A 17,178-nucleotide genomic window follows, 5' to 3' on the forward strand; every position below is an offset into this window, starting at 1 on the left:
ATTATATGTTAACTACATTTTTACGTCTTTTGACTGCACAATTTAAATAACAAAGAAAAATGTTTTTAAACGTCAAATGACGTTGTACATGATGACGTCATAAATGGCGTTATATAAAATGGCGCCAAAAAAAATGTAAAAATTCGCCAAAAATGAAATGACGTTAAACACTTACATATTGTATCTTAATTTTATGTTAAATGTGTGCTTTATATATTTAATTAATTGATATTTTACAATAAAACAATCATCATCATATGTAATTATAATCTACCTTAACTTATTATCATAAATTAAATAAGGTAAACTTATTTAATGACTCTAATTATTTCAATCCATATCTATGTATAATATTACAAGATAGTTTCCCGTAGCAGGACATCAACTTGATGTCCTGCTACGGGAAACTATCTTGTAAAAAATATATGTGAAAAACATTTTATATTAATCATCAACATAAATGAATGTAAAAATAATAGTACTTTATGCAATTTATCTTGTCCATAATGTGTATATGATATATAGAATAGCAAGTATATATGATTATTTAATCAAATATCATTAGAATATTATACATAGATATGGATTGAAATAATTAGAGTCATTAAATAAGTTTACCCTATTTAATTTATAAAATTGCAGGTAATTAATTTTTGGCCAGCCTGAGCTAAATATGGCACTCTACATTCTTTTACACTTTGAGAATTACACCTAATTGTATTCTTTCAACTTTACGTTTTCAATTCGTCATGATGGTATTTCACTGCTGATCCAGTAAAAGGATGCATTGTTGCTACATTTAGGAAAAAGTAAAAACAACTGTTAAAATGCAGGAAGTTGATGTGCCAAAAAAGGATAAGTAGCTGCATATTAATATTTAATCAACATCCGTAGCTGGGATACATGTATAATAATGGAATAATCATGCTTAAGAGTGTTAAATACAGTCAATCTTGTGGATGCGACCACTTGTATTAAGCGACCTTTGTCTTATGCGACCATTTTGAAATCCCACGGAGCTTTTTCGCTATATAATGATTTTGTATTAAGCGACTTTTGTCTTACGCGACCAGCGACCGCTGATTTGTGTGTATTTTGATGTCCGAATCTTGTATTAAGCGACCACTAGGAGGTAAAAGTGGTTAATCTATCGATCTTTCAGGGACAAATCCGTGTTAATTGTTTATCTAAGCCGATAAGATGTACTGTTACACCTCTGCTTTGTTTTCACAACCATTATGATTATGCTTTGTCTCGTTGACCGGTTCTGACCGGTATTGTTGTAGACTGCGTATTAATTTATTGAGTTGAATAATAGGGGAACGTATTGCGCACAGTCTACAGCTTAAATAGTTTACTATGTGGATCGTTAAGAGACAATGCCGATTTTTCTCGAGTATAGATAACAGGTGCAGAAACAATGCACTGTACGCGACAAACATTTCCTGAGAAGTGCGGAAAATAAACTATTAATCGGCAACATCTGTCGAAATCCGTACATTACCAATTTGTAATAATGCTAATTAGTAGATATTTGTAAGCCAATCACATTGTTATTTACTTAATAAATTTTCCAACCAGGTCTGATTGTTTGTTTTCAATTGACGTGTTTTAATTTTTTCAGCTCATTATGTATCATAATCGAGTCAGATTTCCTTAAGCGTACATGCAGAAATTAAAATGTCAAAACAAAAAGTGTTAACGTTGAACGAGAAAATTCGGGTTTTGGAATTGTCAAACAGTATAAGTGCACGTAAAATCGCAGACGAGATTGGAGTCGGAAAAACCCAAATTCAGAACATTCTTAAGCGTAAAGCTGAGGTGCTTGAAGACGTGGAAAATAATGTGTCAGGTGAAAAAAAACGTGCAATATAGAAACGGAAAGAGAAATACGTGTGATAATATAGCATAGCTTTTGGCTTCTGACATTTATTTCTAGTTTTAGCTGTACACATGTATATGTAGACTGTTACACATTTTTAGCAAAATTCTTTGTTCTTAGGAAAAATATTTCCTTGTCTATGTTGTTTTTGCAAATAAATATGTACACACAATTGATTTATAATAAATGATAATTTATAATAAGTGAAAAATAAAACACATTATAAGTAAAATATTGTTTATGTATTGTGTTTATATTCATTTTATTATAAAAGTTAAAATCATTGTGGATAAAAGAGATAATCCTTCATATAGATTAAAATTGAGGGTAAGCATTCTTCCAGAATGGCCTTTTGTATTCAAAGACCGTTTTATTAAGAGACCACTTTTGATTACTCCCTTGAGTGGTCTCTTAATACAAGATTGACTGTATTTATTTATGCTTATATTTGGCACATTCTTCTTACAATCTTTGTTGCAGCGTTGGAGATATTCATGTCTATATTGTATCAGTACAGATAACCTTCAACAGCATTTTCATCTTGTGAATAATTTGGTCAATGTGCAAATTTGAACTAAACTAATTGTGGTCCTAGGCAAAGTGGTTTACTTCACAATTTTGCTAAAAATTATCCTATAATTAAACATTTTGCTTTTAAATTAACTTTCAATAATGATAAATTCTTTAAGAAAGTTCATTTCAATAAATGAAAGTAACACAAGCTAAAGAATTTTAAAATGTTGAAACAAACTGGAAAAAAGAACAACTGCAGGAAAGTGTTAAGTTACATAACAGCTCTGAACAAGAGTCCATTTAAACTATTTATTGAAAGATATACAAGATGGTATGTACAAAATAATATGTTAGAGAAAAAAAGTAGTTTACAATATTTTCATGTATTTTCACAGTTGGAATAGGCCTGAGACAATATTTTTATGGCTGCAAGTTTGTTTGCAGGATCACTCAAATGACGGCGGACCATGAGCGCCAGATGACCACTATCAATGAGAGAGCCAACAACGCCCGCAAGCAGGCCGCCTCCTTGGAGTCACAGCTCTCCAACATTCAGTATGTGAACGATAAGTTTTGTAGGAGCCCTGTTCTGTGAAAACGTTGCTTAATTCATGTGCGTAAAGTGTCGTCCTAGATTAGAAAGTGAAGTCCGCACAGGCTTATCAAGGATGACACTTTCCACTTATATTGATTTTTTTGTTACCGGTAATAGGGAGCATCTGCACAGGCTTATCTTTGACAGCAATTTACACACATGCATTATGCACAGTTTTCATGGGTTTATAGAGAAAGTAGATTTGTGGAAACTTTAAGTTTGAAACATGCAACTCTTAGCTATAGAGGAGTTTCAAAAATGAAAAACTCAATGATAAAAATTTTAAGTCAAGCAAAATTGATTCTAAAAACAATTTTATTTTTATATTTAAAATTTGGAAAGAGGTCATTGTTGTTACAAAAGATACATATTGTTTGCGTCAAATTCAATAAATTTTAAAGAAATATTTTTTCTAGTGCTTTTTAGGAAAGCTTTGTGGAAAAATGCATCAAAAACAATTAAAGGCAGGTTATTTTGATGAGACAAATAGAAGAAATCTGTAATTTGCAAAAAGGATATTGAGATATGGCCTTTTGTTCTTTGAAAGTAAGTTCCATTCATGTATGTTAAACAGTTTTGCCATGTTGTGGCGCAAGGTGTAGAAAGGATTATGTCATAAAGATAAAATGTGATAGAACTGACTTTTTATGCCCCGGGAAGGGTAGCATATAGCAGTAGCACTGTCCATCTGCCGTCCATCTGTCCGGCATTCTGTTTACGCGTTTTTATCCTTAAGGCTTTCAGATATTTACCTGATTTTTGGTGTGTGAGTTTACCTGCATGACTTATATGTACATAACATGTTCGAGGTTCATTCCTGTCATTTGATTTTTGGCGAAGTTATGTGCCTTGGACTTTTTCTGAAGAACATTAGTTCACCAGAGTTTTTACAGACATTCTTTCAGATATTGACCTGATTTTGTGTGTTTGAGTCTGCCTACATAAATTCCAGATCAAGTTAGAGATTTGTTTCTGTCCACTTGTTTTTGAGGAAGTAACAGGCCATGGACTTAGGAATTTTCTTTAAAATAACTGTTATCCATAAAAAAATCCAAAAATGCTTTCATATACTGACATCACTTTTGTTGAGTGAGGCTAGCTGCATGACTAACAGATCAAGTTCAAGTTTCGTTTCAGTCCATTGATTTTTGACAAAGTAATTGGCCTTGGCCTTAGCAGTTTTCTGTAAAATAATACTTTTACTGATTTTTTTCTGAAACGTTTTAAAGTTAATGAATTTTGGTGTTTGAGTCTTCCTGCGTGACTTTTTTCATGTATCAATTCAATTTTAAAACAATTTCCATCAAATGAATTACATGAGGAGACTAGCTGAATGTTGTGTGTATCACCTGTCTAATTATCTCAAAGGTCAAGGCCACACTTAGAGGTTAAAAGTCAAATTTTGCCACCAGCAGCTTGTGTTTGACATATGCAGAGTTTTCAGACAAAACTGGAAGTCCGTGCCATATGGGCGGATGTCTCTTTCCTTATATTTCCATCACAGTAGGCAAATAGCGGTAATTTATCATCACGTTTCTCCCAGGGGGCAGCACCAGCAGCAGCTCAAGTTGAAGGAGGAAACAGTGACAGACCTGGAGAACAAGATACGTCACCTGAGAGAGGAGCTGCATGAGGAGAGGGACAAGTACAGCAGCAAGGTCAGTTATGTGGTTTCTCATCCAATGAGTCGTGTTCTGAGAAAACTGGGCATAATACATGTGCGTAAATTGTCGTCCCAGATGAGCCTGTGCAGTCTGCACAGGCTAATCAGGGACGATACATTCCGCCTAAATTGTATTTTTGCTAAGAAGAGACTTCATTAAAACGAAAAATGTCATAAAAGCGGAAAGTGTCGCCCCTGATTAGCCTGTGCGGACTGCTCAGGCTAATCTGGGACGACACTTTACGCACAAGCATTATGCCCAGTTTTCTCAGAACTTTCAAGATTACGCCTTTAAAGATCGACATCGCGAAAACAACGACTTCCACAACAAATTGACGACAGTACTTCATTATCATGAAAAGCATAAGAAACATCATTGGGTTTTGCTCTCAAAGCGAAACACATGGTTTTTTATTGCGAGAAGAAAAATCAGTGCCTGAGCATATTTTAAGGACAAAGAGTGACGCAACACTAGACACGATTCTTATGATGTTAAACACTATAGAGTAGATGCATGTGGTTATCTTATTGGTCCCCAGCAACACTGACGTAGCCCCAGGGTGTGCATTATAGCGAACAAGGAATATACCTAAAATACACCAATTCAGACCTGTTTACTTCTACAGATTCGCCGTAGTTACTACGGAATATTTGGCTTAACTACGCACTACGGATTTGTACTGAAAAACTACGGATCCATCAATCAAAATGGTCAAATTTCAGTTTTTAATCGTACTTTTGCTTATTTTTGGTCTTAACGGTTAATTTATCAATCATAATCATTTTGGCGCTTGCCTAGTAAACAACGTTAAATTTCAAGCCTCCCGGGGAACGAGTGCTAATCGACCTTGTCGAGTCGTCATTGAACGACAACTGACTTGCGAATTGGTTCGCAAATTTAGCCAAATATATACGATTTTACGTGGCTATCCAGTATACGCATCTCTCTTTTGGGGAGAATACCGACGAAAGTCGATGTATCGGGATTGAGCACGCCTGTTTTTACACACGTCCAAGATGGCGGCAAGCAGAAGAGAAATTGCAATTCACGGCGAAAATAATAAATACCATTCAAATTAACAACGGATATCATATGGTCATTAGAGAATAATTTAATGCGTGTGTAAATTAACACAACATACTACGTTCGAGATAAAAAAAAATAAAAATAAAATATTTATCAGAAATCTGCACAGTGAATGTGCGTGTGCGTCACGGAAACGAGTGTTGAAAAATTGGAGTTCAGTCCACTCACAAAGTTAAAGCATTTATTATAATACTATTAGTATCCTTTGAAAATGGAAAGAGACAAACATGATTTGATTTATATGTTAGTGGATCTGTGTATACTCAGATTCATATGCATATTGCTTTATTATGTTCATTGCGCTGTACAGTTTAATGAAATAGCATTGAACTGAGGTTGTCAAGTGCAAGATATTGAAAGGTAAACAAATAAAATATATTATTTTTACTCCATTTAATACATCATTAACACAACAAGAACACTAAAGGGTGTTTGTCAATATTTGTTTATGTTTTCCCCTTATGATATTTAATTTAAAAAAAAATACTAAATAAAATTAATAGCTACTCTTAAAGAGCTTATGATCAAATGGTGTATTAAAGAATCGAAAGATTATTGCAAGTTTAATATGCATGTGGATGGATATTAACTGAATATTGTCTTCATTGTAAGAAGACATTTAAGCAGCACTTTATAATATAAAATGCTGTCAAACATGCACTTAAAAACAATTATAATTCTGTTACTTATAATCATATGTATAATGCTTAATGTATCCCAATTTTATGGTTTATCGCGCTATTTTTTCCAATTTCATGGTTTATCGCGCTATTTTTTCAAATTTCATGGTTTATCGCGCTATTTTTTCCAATTTCATGGTTTATCCCGCTAATTTTCCCAATCCAAATGGCACAGGCTGTAACAAATCAAAGCAAAAAAAAAATCACTTAACAGATTAAATTATTAGCAAGTAAATTCATCTAATGCTTTATGTACCGTTAAACTGATATGTGACCCAGTCATGGTGTTTTAATGCTTAAAATGATTGAAAAGTTTAAAAACTACTGACAACAGCCCAAAACTACTGAGAGATGCCCTCCATACTACTGAGAAGCAATCGGTAGGGTAAACAGGTCTGACCAATTATGTGACACTCAACAAATCTAAAAACAATCAGGAAGTTTACGACTGAGGTCTTATAATGAGCTCTTCCATCACAAGTATAAACTTACATGATTGAGAGGGTTTTTGGAATTGTTTTCGCAAAAAAAGCATAATCATTGCGTGTGTTTTACATAAATAGATTATTTATATACCACTGGTTTGATCCGAGAGGGTTTTTTACATACCGGTACATTTGAAATGTTGAAGTACTGATAGAGTAAATGTGGGCAAATGGGCTGGAAATGCGAGTTTATATTTCTGACATTTAGTCCTGCTTTGACACAACATGTCTGGAATGTAAAATTACAGAGAGAGTCTTTGGAACACAAACTAAGTGAGACAGAAAAGGAGATGTCCAAGTTGCGGACAGAACGTGATGAGGCGATCAGAAATCACTCCAACATGGAATCCAAGGTGGCAGATCTTCAGGTAAGAAAACTTTGTTTATTTAGTCATTTGTGTTATCGATATTAAATGATTAACCCACTACAAATTCTTTAACTGTGCTTTTTATAAATTTTTAGCTCGGCTGTTTTTCGGAGAAAACCCGAGGTATTGTCATAGCCAGCTTGTCGTGTCGTGTTGTCCGTCATCCGCGTCGTGCTTAAGCCTCACGATTTTGTTCACCTTTTGAACATTGGCTCTAAAACCAAAGTGCTTTCACCTACAACTTTGAAATTTCTTATGTAGCTGTGCCTTGATGAGTTCTACACGTCCACCCATTTTTGGGTCACTTGGTCAAAGGTCAAGGTCACTGTGACTTCATTTATTCAAAACTGCACCCGCAGCAGAGCGTTGGCACCCGTTATGCAGTGCTCTTGTTCAGTATTGTTGTAACATGCTCTCATAATTAAGTGATAAATGCCTGAATTAAGTTTGAAATAGCATTGTATATAAATGTTTGGGTGTGTTCCAGTCACATGATGTTTGTATTGGTGAGAACATTTAAAATGAAAGATTTGAATACAAAATTTGATTAGATGCTTTTAAAAATGTAAAGTCACAAGATTAAATGATATACTTTTCATTATTTTAAAATTAATTCTTTTCCCATCATTATCACATTATATTCTTTCAGAATGTCTAGCTAAACATAAACTCACTGAAGAAAAATAACGTCATTAAGACTGTTAAAACATATTCTGTATTCTGTATTACTAGCTGACAATCAACCGACTCACAAAGGACATATCATCAGAGAAGGAGAGTTCGGGCAAGTTCTGGGAGAGAGAGGGAGAACTGCGGGCAAAGCAGGCCCAACTGGAGGCCAGGTTGGAGGAGAAGACACGCGACGTCGACAGGCTCGAGAAGATGCTTGCCTCTGTCAAACAGGAGTGTAGTGCCACCGTCTCGGAAAAGGTGCCCGATAGAGGCTTTGTGTTTGGTTCTGTGGGTCTGATCCAGTTTATGCAAAGCTCCAAAAGGAAATCTTAATTTGAATTGTGTTTGAGAGAAAAGCAGAGTTCCTTAGGGAAATATTTAAATATTTCTTTAAATTGTGTTTGCGTGAACTTTTCTGATGAATTTTTTTATAATAGTTTCATGCAAAATATCTTTGCCCTTTTCACAGGTTGAAGGTATTAAAATGTAAAAAAGCCTAAACATTAAACAGTCAGAGATTTATGGAATATTATGAATTTCTTAAAGGAGTTTTGTAAATATAAGCTATGTGAATCTATTTGTCTGTAATGTTTACTTATCTACCCCACTGAAAGACTTAAAAGGATATAAGGCCAGAATTTTTTAATTAAATGATTTTTGGACCCTTAAATGATTGTCCTTATTGATTAAGTTTGAATTATGGGCGGTTTTCACACTGCGATAAAGTTGCGACAACTTTTTTTGGGCCAGTGAAACCCCTGAAAAGCGTTTTATTATGTTATTTGTATTTGTCAGCGGTATTGATTTTTACTGGACAATAAACTATAAATGTTTCTTTTAAACCTCAATAGCTTATTGGTTGTTTGTTGAGATAAAGTATTTTTAATGAAACATATGGATTCCTTGTGAAAAAAACACATAAAAAAATCACCAAAAAGTTTATTACAGACAAGTGAAAAAATTGCATAACTTTTGAACTAGTTAAGATATTTTTAAAAATTCAAACTAATTTAAAAACTGGACATCAAGACCTACACTCTGATTATGATCGTTTTGCAAATCAACATGTTTGAAAAAAATCACTGTGGTTGCTTAGTAAAAAGAACTTCATACCATAACATTTTTAAAATGAGTGCATATTTGGTCACCCATCTTTTTTTTTCTTTTTTTTTCCGTCCTCCTACCCGACACTTTTAGAAAAAAATCCGAAAATCATTTTAATAATTTTTTTTGGCCTAAATGGCAGATGTCATTTGATCCGCATGTGCGTTGGCTAGTGTCAGTCTGTCACACTCTTGCTTGGTTAATCGTACATTTTCCATGAGATATTTGGTCAAACCTTTTCTAAATTATTATCTGCATGTGCTGCAGCGCTTTTGGCAAGGTTTTACGCTTAAGTTATTTTTGAAGAAGTTATTGCCTTGTACCTAAAATTACATGCTTCTGTGCATTTTAAACTCCTACATTTTGAGTGCAATTTGTTTCAAACTTTAAAACAACAATTATCTATTAAGTGCTATTGTTAAAGGGGCCTTTTCACAGATTTTGGCATGTTTTGAAATTTATCATTAAATGCTTTATATTCATAAATGTTAACATTGGATATAAAAAGCTCCAGTAATAATCAAGAATAAGATTAAAGAAAAGAAAAAAAAGGTAACCCTCAGCAGGGCTCGAACCACTGACCCCTGAAGTCCTGGAGTAAAAAGTCTCCCACTTAGACCACTCGGCCATTCTTCCAGATGTATTTTATACTTCATGTAATCAATCCTCATAATTTCACAAAATATAACGACAACAACATAACTCTCCAAATTATTTATTCGTTTCCTTTTTGCAAAGCTTTATAATTTTCGGGGTTTTAAATCATCAAAAGATGCATATAATGGCTATTTTAGAGCATGGTAAATGTTCAGTATTACTGGTTCCTCACAAATATCATAACTTAAATGAAAATTTGCGAATCTGAAAGAACTTTTTTCAATTTTGTCAATTTACCCATGCGCAAAAAGGCCCCTTTAAGGTTTTGCTATTGCATTATTAAGAAATTATTGCCATTAATTTGAAATTACATAAACAAGTTTGTGTGCACAATCACTCATTTTAGTTAACACTTGACCAAAATGCACCGTTGGCTGGAGATACACCGGTTATGATCACTAGTTCATAAGTGTAGTGAAAATTTTCAATATTGCTGTTCTGATTATTGATGCTTAAATTAGTCTGATTAATATAAATTAAAGAAAGCATTTTGAAATGTATGAAGTTATTATATTTGACAACATCTTTTTATAAACAATGAAATTGATTGAGCTATTTTTTGGGGATTGTTGTTTTTGGTTCTGAAGTGATTTCTTATTCATGCATAATCCTAATACACAGATTATGAAACAAAATGTTCATATACATGCAATTTGTTTCCCTACAGGTGTCCATGATCGAGAAGCAAGAACGTGAGCGACACATGGAGAAAATAGGCAGCCTAACGCAGCAACTCAGCGAGGTCAGTCAGAAGTGCAACCGGATATCCCTCGAGCTAGAGACCACAAAAGCAGAGCAAAAGGATCTTAAACACCAGACTCGAGAGTCCAGCGATCGGGCAGACACACTGAAAGTCCAGTACGAGGCCACGATAGCAGAGAGAAAGCATCTCACTGACATGCTCACCGCGAAGTCGTCAGATTTTGACCGGGTGACCCAGGAGCGTGACTACTACTTCAACATCATGGAGCAGAAGAATAGTGAGCTTGGGCAACTGAAAATGACACGCGAGAGACTGACGATTCAAATCGAGGAGAAAGAGAAAAGTTCCACTGCCTTACAAGAGCAGTTGACTAGTCTGCAGCAAATGTTCGAGGCTAACGCTAGAAACGCAGATAACCTCCAAGAGGAGCGAGACGTGCTGGTGCATCAGCTGCAGGAAATGACGAGCGCCCTTGAAGAGCTGAGGGCAACCAAGGACACCATGGCAAAGAAGATGAAGATCAGGGAGAAGCGCGTGAGGGAATTGGAGATGGAGCGACAGAAGATGGTGGGAGAGGTGGACCTGAAGGGTCAGGAAATGGCCATCATACAACAAGAGAAAGAAACTTTGTTTAAGGAGCTGAAAGATAGCAGGTGAGTTGGTGTGGTTATTGGTGCAGTTCTTGTTAGAATGGCTATAGCTCTGTATACAAGGACTACCATTGGGTCAAGTTTGTCTCTAGCAAAATTTTCAATATTCTGTCAGAATAAAAGTTGAAGAAAATCTAGTAAATTGGTATAATTTTGGACCAACATTGGCGAGTGACACAGTTAGCCTTGTATATTGGTTCTTGGTTGTGGTTATGTTTATAAAGACTTTAAATTCCTATGTTATGAAATGTGCTTTACTTAGACTGTGTCTATCAGCTTCAAATAAAGGGTGGGTGTATTAAATATAAAATATGCATAATTCAAAACCGAAGTAAAACTAGAGACAAAGTCATACAACATATACAGTCATACTTCACATAGGGACTTCTGCTTAGATCTTTCCTTTAAATTTTCTTGCGTATTTTCGTCACACTGCGTTAAATCTGAATGTGATTTTGACAGGTATGAGGTCTCAAGCCTAACAGAGGAGAGAGACAGCCTAAAAAAAGAGCTGGAGAGTCAGAAATACCAGCTGGAGAGGACCATCTCTAAACTGCAGTATCGACTCAAATGTAGGTGCCTGTAAAGCATTAAGGAGCCTTGTTATGGAGAAATAGGGTCTGGGCTTAAAGTGTTGCTAAATAGAGACTTCCTTTAAACAACAACTACCATTAAAGTGTCATCCCTGTTTAGGCTTTGCAAAGTGCACAGGCTAATCTTGGACAAATCTTTATTCACTTGCGTAAGGCCCTGTTTTTTCCAGAACATGGCCAAAGTTTTTTTGTTAGACTATCAATGTATAGTCTCAACGGCATTATTTTTAAGATCTGTGCAATAAAGCACAGCAGATTAAACTGGAATCACCATGGAAGTCTCTCTTTTGATTCATTTACATTAAATTATCCACCAAAGAATTCCTACACCTTTCATTGTATTACATACAAACTTCCCTGCATTGCACCTCATGATATGGATTAATGCATTTTAAAATGTATTATCCGATGTTCAAAATTGCTAAAATAATAATGATCTCTATAAGAAACTTGGACAGGGTATTACATTTAAGGCTATACGTAGTCTGGGGGTATTTGTCAGTGCTGTGACAATAAGAAATTGATCTAAAGACAGTATTTTGAAAAATAGTTACATAAAAAAACATTTTCTCAATGTGAAACAGTTAACTTTAGTTGAATGCTAATTTGCAAAAAGGTTGATTGTTTCGCTCTATTATATTGTCCTGCTATGTACTAAGGTTGATTGTCTTGCTTTGTAAAAAAAGGTTGATTGTCTTCCTCTGTTATTAGGTTGCTTATCTTGCTCTGCATAAAGGTTGATTGTCTTGCTCTGTAATAAGGTTGCTTGTCTTGCTCCGTAAGAAAGGTTGATTGTCTTGCTCTGTAATAAGGTTGATTGTCTCACTCTGTTATAAGGTTGATTGTCTTGCTCTGTTATATGGTTGATTGTCTTGCTTTGTGAAAAAAGGTTGATTGTCTTGCTATGCATAAAGGTTGATTGTCTTGCTCTGTAAGAAAGGTTGCTAGTCTCGCTCTGTAAAAAGGTTGATTGTCTTGCTCTGTAAGAAAGGTTGATTGTCTTGCTATGTAAGATAGGTTGATTGTCTCACTCTGTAAGAAAGGTTGATTGTCTCACTCTGTAAGAAAGGTTGATTGTCTTGCTCTGTAAGAAAGGTTGATTGTCTTGCTCTGTTATATTGTTGATTGTCTCACTCTGTTATTTAAGGTTGATTGACTCACTCTATTATAAGGTTGATTGTCACACTCTGTTATAAGGTTGATTGTCTTCCTCTGTTATAAGGTTGATTGTCTCACTCTGTTATAAAGTTGATTGTCTCACTCTGTTATAAGAATGATTGTCTTGCTCTGTTATAAGGTTGATTGTCTTGCTCTGTAAAAAGGTTGATTGTCTCACTCTGTAAAAAGGTTGATTGTCTTGCTCTGTTATAAGGTTGATTGTATTCCTCGCTCTGTAAAAATGTTGATTGTGTCACTCTGTGATATTGTCTTGCTCTGTAAGAAAGGTTGATTGTCTTGCTCTGTAAGAAAGGTTGATTGTCTTGCTATGTAAGAAAGGTTGATTGTCTCACTCTGTAAGAAAGGTTGATTGTCTCACTCTGTAAGAAAGGTTGATTGTCTTGCTCTGTAAGAAAGGTTGATTGTCTTGCTCTGTTATAATGTTGATTGTCTCACTCTGTTATTTAAGGTTGATTGTCTCACTCTATTATAAGGTTGATTGTCACACTCTGTTAAAAGGTTGATTGTCTTCCTCTGTTATAAGGTTTATTGTCTCACTCTGTTATAAAGTTGATTGTCTCACTCTGTTATAAGAATGATTGTCTTGCTCTGTTATAAGGTTGATTGTCTTGCTCTGTAAAAAGGTTGATTGTCTCACTCTGTAAAAAGGTTGATTGTCTTGCTCTGTTATAAGGTTGATTGTATTCCTCGCTCTGTAAAAATGTTGATTGTGTCACTCTGTGATATTGTCATGCTCTGTAAAAAGGTTGATTGTCTTGCTCTGTAAAAAGGTTGATTGTCTTGCTCTGTAAAAAGGTTGATTGTCTTGCTCTGTTATAAGGTCGATTGTCTTGCTCTGTAAAAAGGTCGATTGTCTTGCTCTGTAAAAAGGTCGATTGTCTTGCTCTGTAAAAAGATTGATTGTCTTGCTCTGTAAGAAAGGTTGATTGTCTTGCTCTGTTTAAAGGTTGATTGTATTCCTTTGTTTTAAGGTTGATTGTCTCGCTCTGTAAAATTGTTGATTGTCTCACTCTGTGGTATTGTCGTGCTCTGTTAAAAGGTTGATTGTCTTGCTCTGTAAAAAGGTTGATTGTCTTGCTCTGTAAAAAGGTTGATTGTCTTGCTCTGTTATAAGGTTGATTGTCTTGCTCTGAAATAAGGTCGATTGTCTTGCTCTGTAAAAAGGTCGATTGTCTTGCTCTGTAAAAAGGTCGATTGTCTTGCTCTGTAAAAAGGTTGATTGTCTTGCTCTGTAAGAAAGGTTGATTGTCTTGCTATGTTAGAAAGGTTGATTGTCTTGCTCTGTAAAAAGGTTGATTGTCTTGCTCTGTAAGAAAGGTTGATTGTCTTGCTCTGTTTAAAGGTTGGTTGTCTTCCTCTGTTATAAGGTTGATTGTCTTGCTCTGTTATAAGGTTGATTGTCTCTCTCTGAAACAAGTTTGATTGTCTCACTCTGTAATAAGGTTGATTGTCTCACTCTGTTATAAGGTTGATTATCTTGCTCTGTTTAAAGGTTGATTGTCTTGCTAAGTAAAAATGTTGATTGTCTTGTTCTGTAACACGTTTGATTTTCCCACTCTGTAATAAGGTTGATTGTCTTGCTCTGTAATAAGTTTGATTGTCTCACTCTATTATAAGGTTGATTGTCTTGCTCTGGTATAAGGTGGATTGTCTATCTCTGTAACACATTTGCTTTTCTCACTCTGTTATAAGGTTGATTATCTTGCTCTGTTTAAAGGTTGATTGTCTTGCTAAGTAAAAATGTTGATTGTCTTGTTCTTTTAAAAAAGGTAAATTGTCTCACTCTGTAAAATATTGATATCTTGATTGTAGCTACAGAGCAAGACCTTGGCATGGCACAGAAGGCCTTACGCAAACGGGAAGCAGTGGACAACTCAGCGGTGAAAATAGCTGACAAAATGCAGAAGGAAGTGACTGCAAAGCGCAGTCTGATTGACACGATGCAGTCCAAGATTCGCTGGTACCAGGAGCAACTGGACAATGTCCTAAAGGTTTGTCAACACATCATACAATAAAGCATACTTTAACATTTGTAGGCTAGTTCTGGAAGAATTGGGCTTTACCATGTGTAAAAGTGTCATCCCAGATTAGCCCGTGCAGTCTTCACAAGCTAATCAGGGACGATACTTTCTGCTATTATATTTTTATGCCAACGGATGGAATGATCGGGGGTATATTGTTTTTGGCCTGTCTGTCTGTCATTGTATGTGTGTGTCTGTCCCAAAACTTTAAGGTTGGTCATAACTTTTGCAATATTGAAGATAGCAACTTCATATTTGGCATGCCTGTGTATCTCATTGAGCTGCACATTTTTAGTGGTTAGAGGTCATGGTCATCCTTCAAGGTCAAAGGTCTTTTATTAAGCTCACCTGAGCACAACGTGCTCATGGTGAGCTTTTGTGATTGCCTGTCGTCCGTCATCAACATTTTGCCTTGTGAACACTCTAGAGGCCACATTTATTGTTTGATCTTCATGAAATTTTGTCAGAACATTTGTCCCATTGATTCCTCAACTGAGTTCGAAACTGGGTCATGCTGGGTCAAAAACTAGGTCACTAGGTCAAAAAATAGAAAAACCTTGTGAACACTGTAGAAGTCACCTTTAATGCCCAATCTTCATGTAACTTTATCAAAATGTTTGTCTAAATGATATGTTGGTTGAGCTCAAAAATGGTTCTGGTCCATTGAAAAACATGGACGCCAGGGGGCGGGGCAGCATTCCTTATATGGCTATAGAGAAACCTTGTGAACACTCTAGAAGTCACAATTTTTGCCCAATCATTATAAAACTTGGTCAAAACATTGGTTTCATTGATATCTCGGACGAGTTTGAAAATGGTCCAGATCGGTGAAAAAACTTGGCCGCCAGGGGGCGGGGCAGTTTTCCTTATATGGCTATAGTAAAACCTTGTGAACACTCTAGAGGCCACATTTATTGTCCAATCTTCATGAAATTTGGTCAGAAGATTGGTCTTAATTATATCTTGAATGAGTTTAAAAATGGTTACGTTTGCTTGAAAAACATGGCTGCCAAGGGGTGGGGCATTTTTCCTTATATGGCTATATATGGCTATAGCAAAATCTTGTTAACACTCTAGAGGCCACATTTATTGTCCGATCTTCATGAAACTTGGTCAGAAGATTCATCCCAATAATATCTTGGACGAGTTCAAAAATGATGCCGGTTGGTTGAAAAAATGGCAGCCATGGGGAGGGGGCATTTTTTTCTTATATGGCTATAGTAAAACTTTGTTAACACTCTAGAGGCCACATTTATTTTCCGATCTTCATGAAACTTGGCCAGAAGATTTGTCCTAATGATATCTTGGAAGAGTTTGAAAATGGTTTCGGTTGCTTAAAAAATATGGCCACCAGGGGGCGGGGCTTTTTGCCTTATATAATTATATATCATGCTTTAGTAAAACCTTGTTAACACTCTAGAGGCCACATTTATAGTCCGATCATCATGAAACTTGGTCAGATGATTTGTCCCAATGATATCTTGGATGAGATAGAAAATGGTTCCGGTCGGTGGAAAAACATGGTTGCCAAGGGGGCATGGAATTTGTCCTTATACAGCTATAGTTAAACCTTGTTAACACTCTAGAAGCCATATTGATTGTACGATCATCATGAAACTTTGTCAGAAGATTTGTCCCAAGGATATTTTGGACAAGTTCGAAAATGGTTTCAGTTGCTTGAAAAACATGGTCACCAGTGGGCGTGGCATTTTTCCTTATATGGACTTATGAATCTTCATGAAACTTTGTCAGAATATTTGTTTAAATGATATCTTGGATGTGTATGAAAATGGTTCTGGTCTGTTGAAAAACGTGGCTGCCAGGGTGTTCACTAGTCATGAAAGTTGGTAAGAACATTTGTTCTAATGACATCTTGGGCTGCACAGAACAGGTCAGTTCCTTTGAATCTCAGGTGAGCGACTTAGGGCCTTTCAAGCCCTCTTGTTTTCTAAAATAGCTGCCGTGCAGCTTCAAAGCGCAATAGGAGGCATTGTGTTTCACAAACAAAGCTCTTGTTTCTGTTCGTAGCAAAAACCCAGTTAATGCGGAAATTGCCGATTAGCCTATGCGGACTGCACAGGCTTAACTGGTGCAACACTTCGCAAATGCAGTAAGCTGAGTTTTCCCAGACCCAGCTCATAGTTTAAACAATGCCTGCAAACCCAAATAAATTGCTTCTAATCAAAAATAGTTTTTTGGAAAATCAGTCCTGTAATATTTTTCAAAATTAATTTGTTAGCCTTTTACTAGCAACTTCTGTATGCCATGCCACACAAATAAATGTGTTATGTTTGGACTACCAAAATCATATTAATTGTTGGTGATG

General features: G+C 35.6%; 1 protein-coding gene across 1 annotated transcript in view; it reads left to right on the plus strand.

Moving 5' to 3' along the window:
• LOC127878444 (coiled-coil domain-containing protein 158-like) overlaps positions 1-17,178 on the plus strand; it is an 83,090-nt gene that overhangs the window by 23,817 nt on the left and 42,095 nt on the right. Inside the window, exons 10-16 of the mRNA XM_052424969.1 lie at positions 2,840-2,950; positions 4,534-4,648; positions 7,154-7,273; positions 8,006-8,203; positions 10,374-11,062; positions 11,522-11,631; positions 14,644-14,822. Coding sequence (XP_052280929.1) covers positions 2,840-2,950; positions 4,534-4,648; positions 7,154-7,273; positions 8,006-8,203; positions 10,374-11,062; positions 11,522-11,631; positions 14,644-14,822 — 1,522 coding nt within the window. The remainder of the gene's footprint in view (positions 1-2,839; positions 2,951-4,533; positions 4,649-7,153; positions 7,274-8,005; positions 8,204-10,373; positions 11,063-11,521; positions 11,632-14,643; positions 14,823-17,178) is intronic.

The sequence above is a fragment of the Dreissena polymorpha genome, chromosome 4 (genome assembly GCF_020536995.1).
Source record: "Dreissena polymorpha isolate Duluth1 chromosome 4, UMN_Dpol_1.0, whole genome shotgun sequence".
Classification (NCBI taxonomy): Eukaryota; Metazoa; Mollusca; class Bivalvia; order Myida; family Dreissenidae; genus Dreissena; species Dreissena polymorpha.